This window comes from Melanostigma gelatinosum (genome assembly GCF_949748355.1).
Source record: "Melanostigma gelatinosum genome assembly, chromosome: 16".
In the NCBI taxonomy this organism is placed as follows: Eukaryota; Metazoa; Chordata; class Actinopteri; order Perciformes; family Zoarcidae; genus Melanostigma; species Melanostigma gelatinosum.
In genome coordinates this window covers 24,308,708-24,324,223 of record NC_136649.1, presented here as the reverse complement: position 1 = coordinate 24,324,223, position 15,516 = coordinate 24,308,708, and the positions used below count along the sequence as shown (strand labels likewise).

At 46.9% G+C, this 15,516-nt stretch overlaps 1 protein-coding gene across 3 annotated transcripts in view; it reads left to right on the top strand.

Moving 5' to 3' along the window:
* Positions 1-15,516, top strand: part of mdga2a (MAM domain containing glycosylphosphatidylinositol anchor 2a) — a 52,811-nt gene that overhangs the window by 12,093 nt on the left and 25,202 nt on the right. For all 3 annotated transcript variants that reach the window (XR_013772705.1, XM_079286654.1, XM_079286653.1), the window contains exons 3-7: positions 3,530-3,704; positions 5,276-5,472; positions 6,784-6,916; positions 8,416-8,688; positions 13,972-14,301. Coding sequence is in view for 2 of the 3 variants with exons in the window: in XM_079286654.1 (XP_079142780.1) it covers positions 3,530-3,704; positions 5,276-5,472; positions 6,784-6,916; positions 8,416-8,688; positions 13,972-14,301 (1,108 nt within the window). In the remaining variant the exon portion in view is untranslated. The remainder of the gene's footprint in view (positions 1-3,529; positions 3,705-5,275; positions 5,473-6,783; positions 6,917-8,415; positions 8,689-13,971; positions 14,302-15,516) is intronic.

Genomic DNA, 15,516 nt, shown 5'->3' with positions numbered 1-15,516 from the left:
GGGAACACTGGTCACAGGTAACCACATACTGGGAACACTGGGGTCACAGGTAACCACATACTGGGAACACTGGTCACAGGTAACCACATACTGGGAACACTGGTCACAGGTAACCACATACTGGGAACACTGGTCATAGGTAACCACATACTGGGAACACTGGTCACAGGTAACCACATACTGGGAACACTGGTCACAGGTAACCACATACTGGGAACACTGGTCATAGGTAACCCACATACTGGGAACACTGGTCACAGGTAACCACATACTGGGAACACTGGTCATAGGTAACCACATACTGGGAACACTGGTCATAGGTAACCCACATACTGGGAACACTGGCCACAGGTAACCACATACTGGGAACACTGGTCATAGGTAACCCACATACTGGGAACACTGGCCACAGGTAACCACATACTGGGAACACTGGTCATAGGTAACCCACATACTGGGAACACTGGTCACAGGTAACCACATACTGGGAACACTGGTCATAGGTAACCCACATACTGGGAACACTGGCCACAGGTAACCACATACTGGGAACACTGGTCACAGGTAACCACATACTGGGAACACTGGTCACAGGTAACCACACACTGGGAACACTGGGGTCACAGGTAACCACATACTGGGAACACTGGTCACAGGTAACCACATACTGGGAACACTGGTCATAGGTAACCACATACTGGGAACACTGGTCACAGGTAACCACACACTGGGAACACTGGTCACAGGTAACCACATACTGGGAACACTGGTCACAGGTAACCACATACTGGGAACACTGGTCACAGGTAACCACATACTGGGAATACTGGTCACAGGTAACCACATACTGGGAACACTGGTCACAGGTAACCACATACTGGGAATACTGGTCACAGGTAACCACATACTGGGAACACTGGTCACAGGTAACCACATACTGGGAACACTGGTCACAGGTAACCACACACTGGGAACACTGGTCACAGGTAACCACATACTGGGACCACTGGTCACAGGTAACCACACACTGGGAACACTGGTCACAGGTAACCACATACTGGGAACACTGGTCACAGGTAACCACATACTGGGAACACTGGTCACAGTTCAGCTTCCATTATCCAGTTTTTTCCATCTCTCACCGAATCAGGTTACTTGGAGCACCTGCCAGTCACACCCGTCACACCCACCTCGTCAGCTCATTACTCTCACCTGCTCACTCTGCTGCATCACTATTTAAACGCAGTCACATGCACTCACTGCCAGGTCGTTGTCATGTCTACCGGCCGTTTGGCTCGTCCTGTCCCCGGCTGCCTGCCCTGCCTCATTCTGCTGGATTTTGCCCGTCGTCTCCTGTCTTGTCCGTGGATCCCCGTTGTGTCCTGTAAGTTTCCTGTGTTGATTTAATTTCATTAAATACCTGCTTCACACTACTCTGTCTGGCCTGCATTTGAGTCCTCCACTACACCCCGTGACAGAATGATCTGGCCTGAAATGGACTCGGCAGACCACCGTTTGGAGCGCTGTCTCCATGAGTGGTATGAACAGTTAGCGGGAACCCGGCTGGCCTTTGTTGGGCCTCCGAGTGTCCAGAAGGAGAAGCGTGACCTGATGGACTGCCTGCTCAACCCTCAAGGAGGCAGGGGCAGAGGAAAGGTCAGACTCCCGTTCCCGCTGCCCTCTCCGGTCGGCGGTCCGACCGACTCCAGCTCCCCGTGTCCGGTCAGCGGTTCGGCCAACTCTAGCCGCCGCCGCCTCAGCCATCAACACCACCATCACCACAAGCATCATCATCATCATCGCTCTTATTTCTTCTTCTGTGGCCTCCTTGCTGTCAGTCTGTTGAGGCTATAAATAGATCGGCTGCTGGCTCACAGTCTGAATCTGCACACTCGCTCACTCTGCGTCACTGCAGAGCTCAGCTTCCTCTGCATTTTTATTTCATCCTCATCCTCCCCTTCATCCCTCCCCTGTTCTGCTCAGGTTTCACATTTGAATCGTTGTTTTACCGAAATCATGATTTGATTTTAATGTTTCATAATTAACATTGATTTGTGAAGAGAACAGGAAGTTAGAGTTTCTGAGCTTGTAGAATTTTTAAATCGATGCGTATTATATTTTGCATCTCTTATAATGAATAAACTCTGCATTATGATATAGAAATATGTTTAATATAACAGGACGAGCATTTGGGATTTGTTGAACATTAAAGCGTCACGCAGATGCTAAATGTTTTAAAGGAGAATCAGGCTGTCACACGTTTTTATTTCATGTGATAAATTTAAACATGAAAACTTTCACACAGAATGAAAATATTACGCTGTGAAAAAAACATAATTATTTGAGTTTTCTCTCTGCGATTAATGGCGTCGACCAATCGGGTTGTGAGGAGCAGACTTATTAGAATGAACAACATGGAGGCTATGTAGTCTAAACCAAGAAGACAAAACTTTATTAGTCCTTTAAACTTTGACACTTTGAAGCGCAGATCACTCCTTCCTCCTTACCTTTCACAGTAAAAGCCCTAGACATATACACTGTTTACCAGAGAGAACTCAGGAGGAGAACTTTCCCTTTAACTTAATAAACAGCATCATCATGAGCGTGAAGTCTGAATGAATGTTCAAGAGTTGATGGATTTATTTTGGTTAGTTTAAGTCCTCAGACTCAAACCTGTACGAGGATCCGTTTGTTGTTTTACTGTGAAAAACAGAAATATACAGATGCAGCTAAACATGATGAAATATAACAAAAAAAATAAGAAAAACCAAATGTAGTTTGAGAAGGTAAATACAAATAAAGTAAATCAAATGTGGTAAAGACTAATGGAGTTAGAAAGTGACTGATGGTTAATCTAAACTAGTGTCTAAACTGGTCAATATCAACCAGTGACAACCAGTCTAAACTGGTCAATATCAACCAGTGACAACCGGTCTAAACTGGTCAATATCAACCAGTGTCAACCGGTCTAAACTGGTCAATATCAACCAGTGTCAACCGGTCTAAACTGGTCAATATCAACCAGTGTCAACCGGTCTAAACTGGTCAATCTAAACCAGTGTCAACCGGTCTAAACTGGTCAATCTAAACCAGTGTCAACCGGTCTAAACTGGTCAATCTAAACCAGTGTCAACCGGTCTAAACTGGTCAATCTAAACCAGTGTCAACCGGTCTAAACTGATCAATCTAAACCAGTGTCAACTAGTCTAAACTGATCAATCTAAACCAGTGTCAACCGGTCTAACCTGGTCAATCTAAACCAGTGTCAACTGGTCTAAACTGGTCAATCTAAACCAGTGTCAACCGGTCTAACCTGGTCAATCTAAACCAGTGTCAACTGGTCTAAACTGATCAATCTAAACCAGTATCAACCGGTCTAAACTGGTCAATCTAAACCAGTGTCAACCGGTCTAACCTGGTCAATCTAAACCAGTGTCAACCGGTCTAAACTGATCAATCTAAACCAGTGTCAACTAGTCTAAACTGGTCAATATCAACCAGTCCAAACCAGTCTAAACCATCTGTGCAGATTCGTTGGACTAAGACGGCGGGCGGAGCTTCAGACCGTCAGACCGACTCAACGTTGCTGAACGAAACTCTGAAGATCACGAACATCAGCCGCCACCAGGGGGGGCGCTACTACTGCAAGGCTGAGAACGGACTGGGATCCCCCGCCATACGGTCCATACGGGTCGACGTCTACTGTAAGAACACACACGGAAACATGCACACGTGTAGTTAGCTGAGCTTAGCATTAAGACTGGAAACAGGTGGAAACAGTTAGCTTAGCATTGGGCGGTAAAATAGTTTGCTTGGCTTAGCGTAAAGACTATAAAAAGGGGGAAACAGTAAACGACTGGAAACGGGGTTAAACTGTTTGTTTAGCTAAGCATTAAGACTTGAAACAGGGAACAGTTAGCTTAGCATAAAGACTGGATACAAATGGAAACAGTTAGCTTAGCATAAAGACTAGAAACAGGGGGAAACCGTTATCTTAGCTTAGAGACTGGAAAAATGGGGAAATGGTTAGCTTAGCATATGGACTGGATACAAAGATGAACAGTTAGCTTAGCATAGAGACTGTAAACAGGGGGAAACAATTAGCTTCGAGACTAAAAAGTGGGAAACAGTTGGTGGGCTTATATTAGCAAAGAGACTGGAAACATTACCTTAGCATACATACTGTAAACAAAGGAAAAAAGTTAACTTAGCATGAAGACTGGAAACAAGGCAAAACAGTTAGCTTAGCGTAGAGACTGGAAACAGTTAGCTTAGCATAGAGACTTGGAACAGATGGAACCGTACTTGCTGAAAGTCAGTGTTGCAGCTTCATCAATAAATAACTCTTCATTCCCAGATTAACTTCCAGTGGCTGTTACTGTCTGATTGTTGTTGGCCTACATATGTGGAGACGAAGCCTCCTGCAGCTCTGCTAGCTCATCAGATGTTTCACCTTCATGTTGTTCCAGTTGGGATGAACTAAATCCCAGTAATCCCAGTACAGAAACGTCCTCGGGGTGTTTTTTTATCTCTCCGACGTCCCGCATGTTTGTGCGTCTCCGAAAAAGTTTCCTCCTAAAGTAACAAAGAATACCTGCAAGCTGTGAGCGTGTCGTTGTGTAACAGCCATAATATCCTGGAGCGTGTTTCTGACTGAGATTACAGGGATTTAAGTGGTACCTGAACGCATCATGGCTGAGTGCTGCCTTCAGGGCACGGATGCTTTCACAGGAAACAGAAGAAAGCATTTAACTCTTCAGGCCCTGATGTGTTCAGTGTGTTCGCTCTGTGTGAAGAACGTTAGCCACCGTTAGCCTCTCTGCTGGCGGGCGGACTCAATAACACGGACGGGCCTGATTGGTCGCCTGCCCTCAGCTGATCGTTCGCTGTTTCCAGCCAATTAAAAAGCAGTAATTACCCCGACCACAGGAGCGTGACACGCTGTTTATAAAATATGAACATCTGTAATGTATATGTTCATATATTCTAAGTATATATAAGTTTATTTGTGTACATAATTATGTTTGTGTATTTATATATTTATATGTTCATGTGTTCAATTTTGTTAAATATCACGTTTCTATGTTTATATATTTATACATGTATATTCATAAGTTTATATATTAATAATATATTTATATCTTTAAATATTTATATCTTTAAATGTAAATTGCTTTAAATGTAAATTACCGAAACGTTCCCTCCTCCCTATCACCTCCTCTCCTCTCTCTCCTCCACCTCCCCTTCCCCCCCCCCCCCCCCCCCCCCCCCCCAGACCTGGATGACCCGGTGATCTCGGTCCACCAGAGTGTGGGTGAGTCTAAGGAGCAGTTCTACTTTGAGAGGACGGTGTTTCTCCGCTGCGTGGCCTCCTCCAACCCTCCGGTGCTCTACAGCTGGAGGAGAGGACGGGAGGCGCTGACTCAGGGCTCCGATGCCGGCGTGGAGATCTACGAACCGTTCTTCACTCAGGTGAGAAGACACACCTTCTGTTTCTATGAGCTCTGTGGTCATCGTATGGGAGGTAGTGAGGAGGTCAGGACGTCAGAAGAGGTCAACATTTCTCGTGAAGAGAGCTAAAAAACACTTAACTTTGGGCCCATATTGACTAGCCATACTTTAATGTTGAACAATGATTTGAAGTTCAAAACGTAGACAAAACGCTGCACTTTATTGAGCCAAAGGGACATTTTGATAGCTAGCACAGTTTTCATGAAGTCACAGATTAAGTTTCAGGAACATTTTGGGTCCGTTTCAGATTTTATAATGGGTGTAGAGTTATGACATCACGGTCAGAGTGGAGCGGAGCATGAAAATGTTCTGTGATTTTTACAAACAAATTGCTCCAGCTCCCACAATTTTTACTCTTTATACACCATTTTATTTTACACCAGAGACGGAGACTCTTCATGGTGTCTTTGGTCTCTTTCGTCTCTCTGAGGATCTACAGGAACCATTAAAGCTGCTCCATCAGACTAAAATAGTTCAGTTTGATTTACGTCCAAACCTCGACAGGATTACAGATATCCACCATTCCTCTCATGCTTTAATAATAATAATCATGTCAAAATAACTTCTCAGGTGAGGAGAGGATGAATCATGATGATCAGTTTGAAGTTTGTGGTTTTACTTTACTTTCAACAATTAATTGCAAACACTGAGTTAAACATTGTGTCTGTGATGTGAAGATTTATTTTATTTTTAATAACTAACACCAAACAAACTTCTGCTGTTCTCCTTCATATTCTGTAACTTTAAACTTTCATCCTCCGTCAAGGAGTTCAACGGTTTGTCCTGTAATTGAAGTCCTCCTCCTCCTCCTCTTCTTTATCTTCCTCTTCTTCCTCCTCCTGTGAATTATAAACCTCGACAGAAAAAGACTCCACAGTCTGGTTTAGACTTAATTTGAAGCAAAGTGAAGTCGGCCAATCAGGCGTCCAGTTATCAGCCCAGATAAAGCCTTCAGAAGGCACTAATGAGGAACCTATCTCCTCCTCCTCATCAGGCCGCCATCTTTACACAAGCATCCCATTTAAATGTCATCTAATCTCATCTCATCTGTCTGTGAGGCGGAAGGAGGAGGAGGAGATGAGAGAGATTTAGCAGTGAGGAGGAAGAGGAGGAGGAGGAGAAGAAAGACGAGGAGAAAGTGAGGAAGAGGAAGAGTTCATGTTTCATTAAGGTTTAGATCGGAGTCAGGGTCCCGGGAAGGCAGTGTGTTAATGAGGGTCCTCACAAGTACAGTCAGACAAACCTCTGTGTGTGTGTGTGTGTGTGTTACAGGGTGAGACGAAGATCTTGAAGCTGAAGAACCTTCGTCCTCAGGATTACGCCGGCTACACCTGCATCTCCTCCGTCAGGAGCGTCTGTGGCATCGGAGACAAAAACGCCCACTTCAGTCTGAACAACAGGACAGGTAACACACACACACACACACACACACGGTTCTAACTTAAACCTTAAACCACAGTCAGGATGTGAACCCTGAAATGTAGAGTTGGACTGTGTGGGGACCAGACTTCAGAAATGAGTCCCCACAATGCAGGGTGTGTATAGGTCCCCACTATGTCATATTTATATATATCACACACACACACAAACCTGGACCATACTGGTCCTACTTACTGAACCCTGACATTTAAGAGCTTGCAGGGACCAGATTTCCCTGCTTCACTGTGTGACCGTGAGTTTAAATAAAACATAAAGACGTACTTTCTGGTTTCTGTCGACAAGGAATTTAATTTAAAATGTTGCTAACATCAAACACAGACTAAGACAGAATTAGTGAATTGAACTTATTGAAATTGATCACGTTTTTGAGTTTTTAGATGATAGATTTAATAAAGTTATTCTAAAATCTGTTTACATTTTAATATATTTCCCATTATAGCTATCTATATCTTTACTTTCTGCACCGTCATTTTCATTTCATTTATTTCATGTGAAACATTTTATTACTGTTCTGTTGTGTTTTGTACGGCTCCTGACAGAGTTTATGATTTCATATTTCTTTGAAGCTGCTCTGGTGTTCAGATGGATGTGAATCCTAAATGAATCATCCGCTGCAGCTCTCTGACCTGTACAGTAGATCCTTCGCCCCAGTGGCTGATGGGATTTACATGATGTCAGCTTAACGGAGGTCGACTCAGCTATTTTTATCGCCCTGCTTATTATTTCTGCGTTTGGTGCTTTTCTGCAGCTGGTGGAGGGAGGCGGCTCTCTGAGGAAGCTTTTTAAATCTGCAGCACGACGGATTATTTACACACGAAGACGTATTTAAAACCTCTTTTAAAATGGGACAAATGTAAACATTAGTCTGAGAGAAGTCCCATGATGCACCTGACCAACGAGACAAAAACATTTTAGATCTTTTTCACACAAAACTTAATCAAACAAGAACCGTAATCATTAACTCTTTACTTCGATTCAACATTATGAATCACTGATATCTCAGAATCCATTCATGAGTCAAACTAATCATTGATATCTTTTATTTCAAAGCAAACACGTCAATCGTTTCATATCTTCAGATCATTTGAAGACGACATCTTTCACAAATTATTCAAGAAAATATTCAAAAATGAATCATTAGTTGCAGCTTTAGTTGTTACTGAAGTTGTATTTTGTGTGTATATATTACTGATTTAGATCTTTCTTTGTTTACGTCCTACGTTTATAATTTCATGCAACATGAAGGAAACGGATTGTTTAACTTTAACAAAGAGACATGAAGTTCATTCTTTTACTCATATTTTGTTGCTATTTAAAGAAAATCACTGCGGAAACATAAACAGATCACAAAAGCATAAAACGCATGAATAAAGAGAGTGAAGATGAAATATGAAGTATTAAGGGAAGTCAGAATAAAAGTGAAGGAGGAATAATAAGTGTGAAGTTGATTCCCTCCTCCTCCAGCTCCTCCCTCCGTTAAGCTCCTCCTGGACGACCCCCTGGTGGTGAACCCGGGGGAGACCATCACTCTGGTGTGCGTGCCGTCGGGCGGAGACCCGCCTCCCTCCCTGCTGTGGGTGAGGCCCGGAGGGGAGGAGCTCCCGAAGAGGAGCGTCGTCAACGGCGGCACGCTGACCGTCCCGGCCGTCACCGTGGACGACGGCGGCGCCTACAGCTGCGTGGCATCGAACAACGTGGGAAACCCCGCCAAGAAGTCCACGACCATCCTGGTCAGAGGTACGACTTCAACAGGAACCTCTCTCCGTTTAATCCACCAAGCACTGACATCACATCCTGTCCACTGACATCACATCCTGTCCACTGACATCACATCCTGTCTGCTCACATCACATCCTGTCCGCTGACATCACATCCTGTCTGCTCACATCACATCCTGTCCGCTCACATCACATCCTGTCTGCTCACATCACATCCTGTCCGCTGACATCACATCCTGTCTGCTCACATCACATCCTGTCCGCTGACATCACATCCTGTCCACTCACATCACATCCTGTCCGCTGACATCACATCCTGTCCGCTCACATCACATCCTGTCTGCTCACATCACATCCTGTCCACTGACATCACATCCTGTCTGCTCACATCACATCCTGTCCACTGACATCACATCCTGTCCGCTGACATCACATCCTGTCCGCTGACATCACATCCTGTCTGCTCACATCACATCCTGTCCGCTCACATCACATCCTGTCTGCTGACATCACATCCTGTCTGCTCACATCACATCCTGTCTGCTCACATCACATCCTGTCCACTGACATCACATCCTGTCTGCTCACATGACATCCTGTCCGCTCACATCACATCCTGTCCACTGACATCACATCCTGTCTGCTCACATCACATCCTGTCCGCTCACATCACATCCTGTCTGCTCACATCACATCCTGTCCGCTGACATCACATCCTGTCCGCTCACATCACATCCTGTCCGCTCACATCACATCCTGTCTGCTCACATCACATCCTGTCTGCTCACATCACATCCTGTCCGCTGACATCACATCCTGTCCGCTGACATCACATCCTGTCCGCTCACATCACATCCTGTCCGCTCACATCACATCCTGTCCGCTCACATCACATCCTGTCCGCTGACATCACATCCTGTCCGCTCACATCACATCCTGTCCGCTCACATCACATCCTGTCCGCTGACATCACATCCTGTCCGCTCACATCACATCCTGTCCGCTCACATCACATCCTGTCCGCTGACATCACATCCTGTCCGCTCACATCACATCCTGTCCGCTGACATCACATCCTGTCCGCTGACATCACATCCTGTCCGCTCACATCACATCCTGTCCGCTGACATCACATCCTGTCCGCTGACATCACATCCTGTCCGCTGACATCACATCCTGTCCGCTGACATCACATCCTGTCCGCTCACATCACATCCTGTCCGCTGACATCACATCCTGTCCGCTCACATCACATCCTGTCCGCTCACATCACATCCTGTCCGCTCACATCACATCCTGTCCGCTCACATCACATCCTGTCCGCTCACATCACATCCTGTCCGCTGACATCACATCCTGTCCGCTGACATCACATCCTGTCCGCTGACATCACATCCTGTCCGCTGACATCACATCCTGTCCGCTCACATCACATCCTGTCCGCTGACATCACATCCTGTCCGCTGACATCACATCCTGTCCGCTGACATCACATCCTGTCTGCTCACATCACATCCTGTCCGCTGACATCACATCCTGTCCGCTGACATCACATCCTGTCCGCTGACATCACATCCTGTCCGCTCACATCACATCCTGTCCGCTCACATCACATCCTGTCCGCTGACATCACATCCTGTCCGCTCACATCACATCCTGTCCGCTCACATCACATCCTGTCCGCTCACATCACATCCTGTCCGCTCACATCACATCCTGTCCGCTCACATCACATCCTGTCCGCTGACATCACATCCTGTCCGCTGACATCACATCCTGTCCGCTCACATCACATCCTGTCCGCTGACATCACATCCTGTCCGCTCACATCACATCCTGTCCGCTCACATCACATCCTGTCCGCTGACATCACATCCTGTCCGCTGACATCACATCCTGTCCGCTGACATCACATCCTGTCTGCTGACATCACATCCTGTCTGCTCACATCACATCCTGTCCGCTGACATCACATCCTGTCCGCTGACATCACATCCTGTCCGCTCACATCACATCCTGTCCGCTGACATCACATCCTGTCCGCTCACATCACATCCTGTCCGCTGACATCACATCCTGTCCGCTGACATCACATCCTGTCCGCTGACATCACATCCTGTCTGCTCACATCACATCCTGTCCGCTGACATCACATCCTGTCTGCTGACATCACATCCTGTCTGCTCACATCACATCCTGTCCGCTGACATCACATCCTGTCCGCTGACATCACATCCTGTCCGCTCACATCACATCCTGTCCGCTGACATCACATCCTGTCCGCTCACATCACATCCTATCCGCTGACATCACATCCTGTCCGCTGACATCACATCCTGTCCGCTGACATCACATCCTGTCTGCTCACATCACATCCTGTCCGCTCACATCACATCCTGTCCGCTCACATCACATCCTGTCCGCTCACATCACATCCTGTCCGCTGACATCACATCCTGTCTGCTGACATCACATCCTGTCCGCTGACATCACATCCTGTCCGCTGACATCACATCCTGTCTGGCCCCCACATGGTCCTGTGTTATTCTGGTGGCACTGCGGCTCACTGACCATGAGCAGAGTTGTGTCCCCGTGCTGACGTCACACTGGTCCTGTTGAGTTGTCCTTCAGTCCAGGAGAGTCCACTGAGTCCCTCAGTATCAGCAACGTTAGCGTAAACAGCGGCGTCATTAAGTCCCTCAGTACTTCTCTGCTCCTCGTCTGCTGAAATGAGGTGAAGCTGCCTCAGATGAGTCTGTTTCTGGAGAGAACCTGGTTCCTGTGGGATTCCTCTGCAGCTCCACAGTCATCTCACCTGTTGCACGGAGTCTTTCTCTCTTTTGTGTTTCCGTCTGACGGCGTTCAGGTGAGTCCTCTGCTTCAGTCGCTGCAGCTACAAAAGATACACTTTCATGTTTTCACTTGTTGTTCTGGAGGAACAGCTGCTGCAGAAAGAGACCGGAATAGATCCGACAGCGTTCATCTGCGTCTGCAGACGCTGAGCTCTCCCTTTATTTCACCGATCAAATCCGCCTCTTCTTCTCTGCGCCGCGTCGGCGTTTTTCCTGCAGGCGACATGAAGAAGATGACATCATTGATGAGTCGGCGTGAGTCTGAGAGGACGAGAAGAAAATCAGCAATAACTGATAACGTTTGGTTTCAACTCGTTCAAGTTCATTTTAAAAACAGCAGAAAGACATGAAACACGTAACAATATAGAATACAGTCATCACCGCATCACGTCTGTCTCTGTTCTAAACACATTGAAGTTGCAATCGTTCAATTCTGATTCATGTTTCTATTTCAGTGAAAACTAAACTGAACAGACATTTATTTGACTGATAAATGCTGATCATTAACTATTTAAAGGTTATCTACGCATAACATATTATTCATATCTGTCATGCTAGCTGTTTCCCCCTGCTTCCAGTCTTTATGCTAAGCTAGGCTAACCTGGCCTCCAGCTCTGAACTGTTTCTTTCTTGTGTTTCTTCGTTCACTTTGTTTTATTCATTCAGCATGACTCACCTCTGTGTGTGTGTGTGTGTGTGTGTGTGTGTGTGCGTGTGTGTGTGTGTGTCAGCCCTCCTCCTTACTTATTTAACTCCCATCATGCACATCTCTCTCTTTATGTAAGTTACTGTCTCTCCACCAGTCCTCCCAGTCTGACACACACTGCTGCTAATGGACCCTGTGTGTGTGTGTGTGTGTGTGTGTGTGTGTGTGTGTGTGTGTGTGTGTGTGTGTGTGTGTGTGTGTGTGTGTGTGTGTGTGTGTGTGTGTGTGTGTGTGTGTGTGTGTGTGTGTGTGTGTGTGTGTGTGTGCACGCGTGTGTGCGCAGTGACTTTCGTGTGTGAGCGGCTGCATCCACCTCTAGTTATGCAACAGACCTTTAACTGACGCAGTGACACACACACACACACACACACAGGGTTTTGTTCTGAGGCGTTCTTGCTTTAATCTTAATGAACAAGGACAATCAGCTGCTCGCCTCACGAACTGAAGCTATTTATATATACACACACACACACACACACACACACACACACACAGATGTGGGATTTGAACCTCAACCTTCTGAAGACGGCAGCGGGTCGAGGACGGAGGACAGACAGGATGTTGTCACATGTGTGATCACGTGTCGGACTCTGTGTTTTATTGAAGGTTTAACAGTTCAGATCAAAGTCATCTGGATCAGAATCTTTATGTGTTGATTTTGATAGTTGTTCTCCGTTCGCTAAAGTATTAGGTCAGTACCGGTTCTTGAGTTGGTGCTGAACCGCCATGTTCAGAACCAACTCTGTTCCACGTATCGAAGTCACTTCAGCTGCTTTGATTCTGTCGGAAAAAACATCTAATACTTCCTGATGAATGATCAGGTGATCCGAGCAGTTGACGCCCTGTGATTGGCTGTGTGAACACGGGTCACATGACCCAGAGAGAGAGGCAGCAGCAGCTGGTCCCTGTGGACGCTCGAGACAGATTAAACAGAACAAATGGCTTCCGTCATAATTAAGCTCCATTTGGACGGATTAGTTTCTCCACAGCAGGAAGAGAAACCGTCATGATTCACTGTGTTCTGACCATCACAACCTGCTGCAGGCTCACTGACCTCTGACCCCTTTTTACAAATTCAATTTATTTTGGAGTTTAGATCCCAGATGTGTGCTCCTTGTCTCTCTAATGGCAGACTAGACTTTAACAGGCATTAATTCACTGAAAACGACTCGAAGGAGCTTTTATTTAGTGTCGGTTCTGGCGCCCCCTGTGGACGAAAGTGGTAGTGTTTCTGCAGCAGGTGTGACGTCCCATCGCAGCTCCTTTCAAGGATTTCAAGCAGGAAACAACCTCCGGTCCTTTAAAGAGAAGTCAGAGCTTCACGTGTTAAAGCTGCATTCTCTCTAGTGTCCACCAGGGGGCGACTCCTCTGGTTGTATAGAAGTCTATAGAAAATGACTCTACTTCTCTCTTGATTTATTCCCTCAGTAAACATTGTAAACATGAGTTTATGTCTCAATCTCTAGTTTCAAGTCTTCTTCAATACAGCATGATGTTCATTTAGTACATTATGGTCCATTTAGAGTCACACAGACCATAAAGCAGGGGATGCTTTAGGGCGGGGCTACACGCTGATTGACAGGTCGACACCAGAGACGTGTACGGCGTCTCTACGTCCCTCCTCAGTCCAGATATGGTCACTTCCTGTTCACTGGTTGTAAAAAACAAGATGGCGACAGTTGTTTCCGTCTCTCTGCTGAATCTCTCTCCAGTTGAACTCTGTCCATCTCTCCGTCCCCTTCAGGTCTTCGTAAAGGTCGGTTCTGGATCACTCCGGACCCGTACCACGACGACGACAACATCCAGATCGGCCGCGAGGTGAAGATCAGCTGCCAGGTGGAGGCCACGCCCCCCGAGGAGCTGCAGTTCGGTTGGCTGAAGAACGGCCGTCCTCTGAGGAGCTCCGAGAGGACGGTGATCACTCACACCGACACCGAGCTCGCGCCGGGGACCAGCAACCTGGACATCGTCGAGCTCAAGTTCACCGACTTCGGCACCTACACCTGTGTGGCCTCGCTGAGGAACCGAGGAACGCCAGAGATCAGCATCGACGTCAACATCTCCTCCACCACAGGTGAGGAGGAGGGGAGGAAACAAGAGAGGAGGAGACAGGTGAGGGAGGGAAGAGGGAAAGGGCAGGAGAGAGGAGGAAGGAGAGAAAGGAGAGGAGGAGGAAGAAGAGAGGAGGAAAGGAGAGGAGGAAGGAGAGAAAGGGGGGAGGAGGAAGAAGAGAGAAGGAAAGGAGAGGAGGAGTAAGGAGATAAAGGAGAGGAGGAAGGAGAGAGAAGGAAAGAGGAGGAAGGAGAGAAAGGGAGAGAGAAGGAAAGAGGAGGAAGGAGAGAAAGGAGAGGAGGAGGAACGAGGAGAGGAGGAGGAACGAGGAGAGAAAGGAGAGGAGGAAGAAGAGAGGAGGAAAGGGGAGGAGGAAGAAGAGAGGAAAGAAGAGGAAGGAGATAAAGGAAAGGAGAGGAGGAAGGAGAGAGAAGGAAGGAGGAGGAATAAGAGAGAAGGAAAGGAGAGGAGGAAAGAGGAGTAAGGAGATAAAGGAAAGGAGAGGAGGAAGGAGAGAGAAGGAAAGAGGAGGAAGGAGAGAAAGGGAGGAAGAAGAGAGGAGGAAAGAGGAGAGGAAGGAGAGAGAAGGAAAGAGGAGGAGGAAGAAGAGAGAAGGAAAGGAGAGAGGATGAAGGAGATAAAGGAAAGGAGAGGAGGAAGAAGAGAGGAGGAAAGAGGAGGAAGGAGATAAAGGAAAGGAGGAAGGAAAGAGGAGGAAGGAGAGAAAGGGGGGAGGAGGAAGAAGGGGGGAGGAGGAAGGAGATAAAGGAAAGGAGAGGAGGAAGGAGAGAGATGGAAGGAGGAGGAAGAAGAGAGAAGGAAAGGAGAGGAGGAAAGAGGAGTAAGGAGATAAAGGAAAGGAGAGGAGGAAGGAGAGAGAAGGAAAGAGGAGGAGGAAGAAGAGAGAAGGAAAGGAGAGAGGATGAAGGAGATAAAGGAAAGGAGAGGAGGAAGAAGAGAGGAGGAAAGAGGAGGAAGGAGATAAAGGAAAGGAGGAAGGAAAGAGGAGGAAGGAGAGAAAGGGGGGAGGAGGAAGAAGGGGGGAGGAGGAAGGAGATAAAGGAAAGGAGAGGAGGAAGGAGAGAGAAGGAAAGAGGAGGAAGGAGAGAAAGGGAGGAAGAAGAGAGAAGGAAAGGAGAGAGGAGGAAAGAGGAGGGGAAGGAGAGAAAGGAAAGAGGAGGAAGGAGAGAAAGGGAGAAAGGAAAGGGGAGGAAGGAGATAAAGGAGAGGAGGAAGG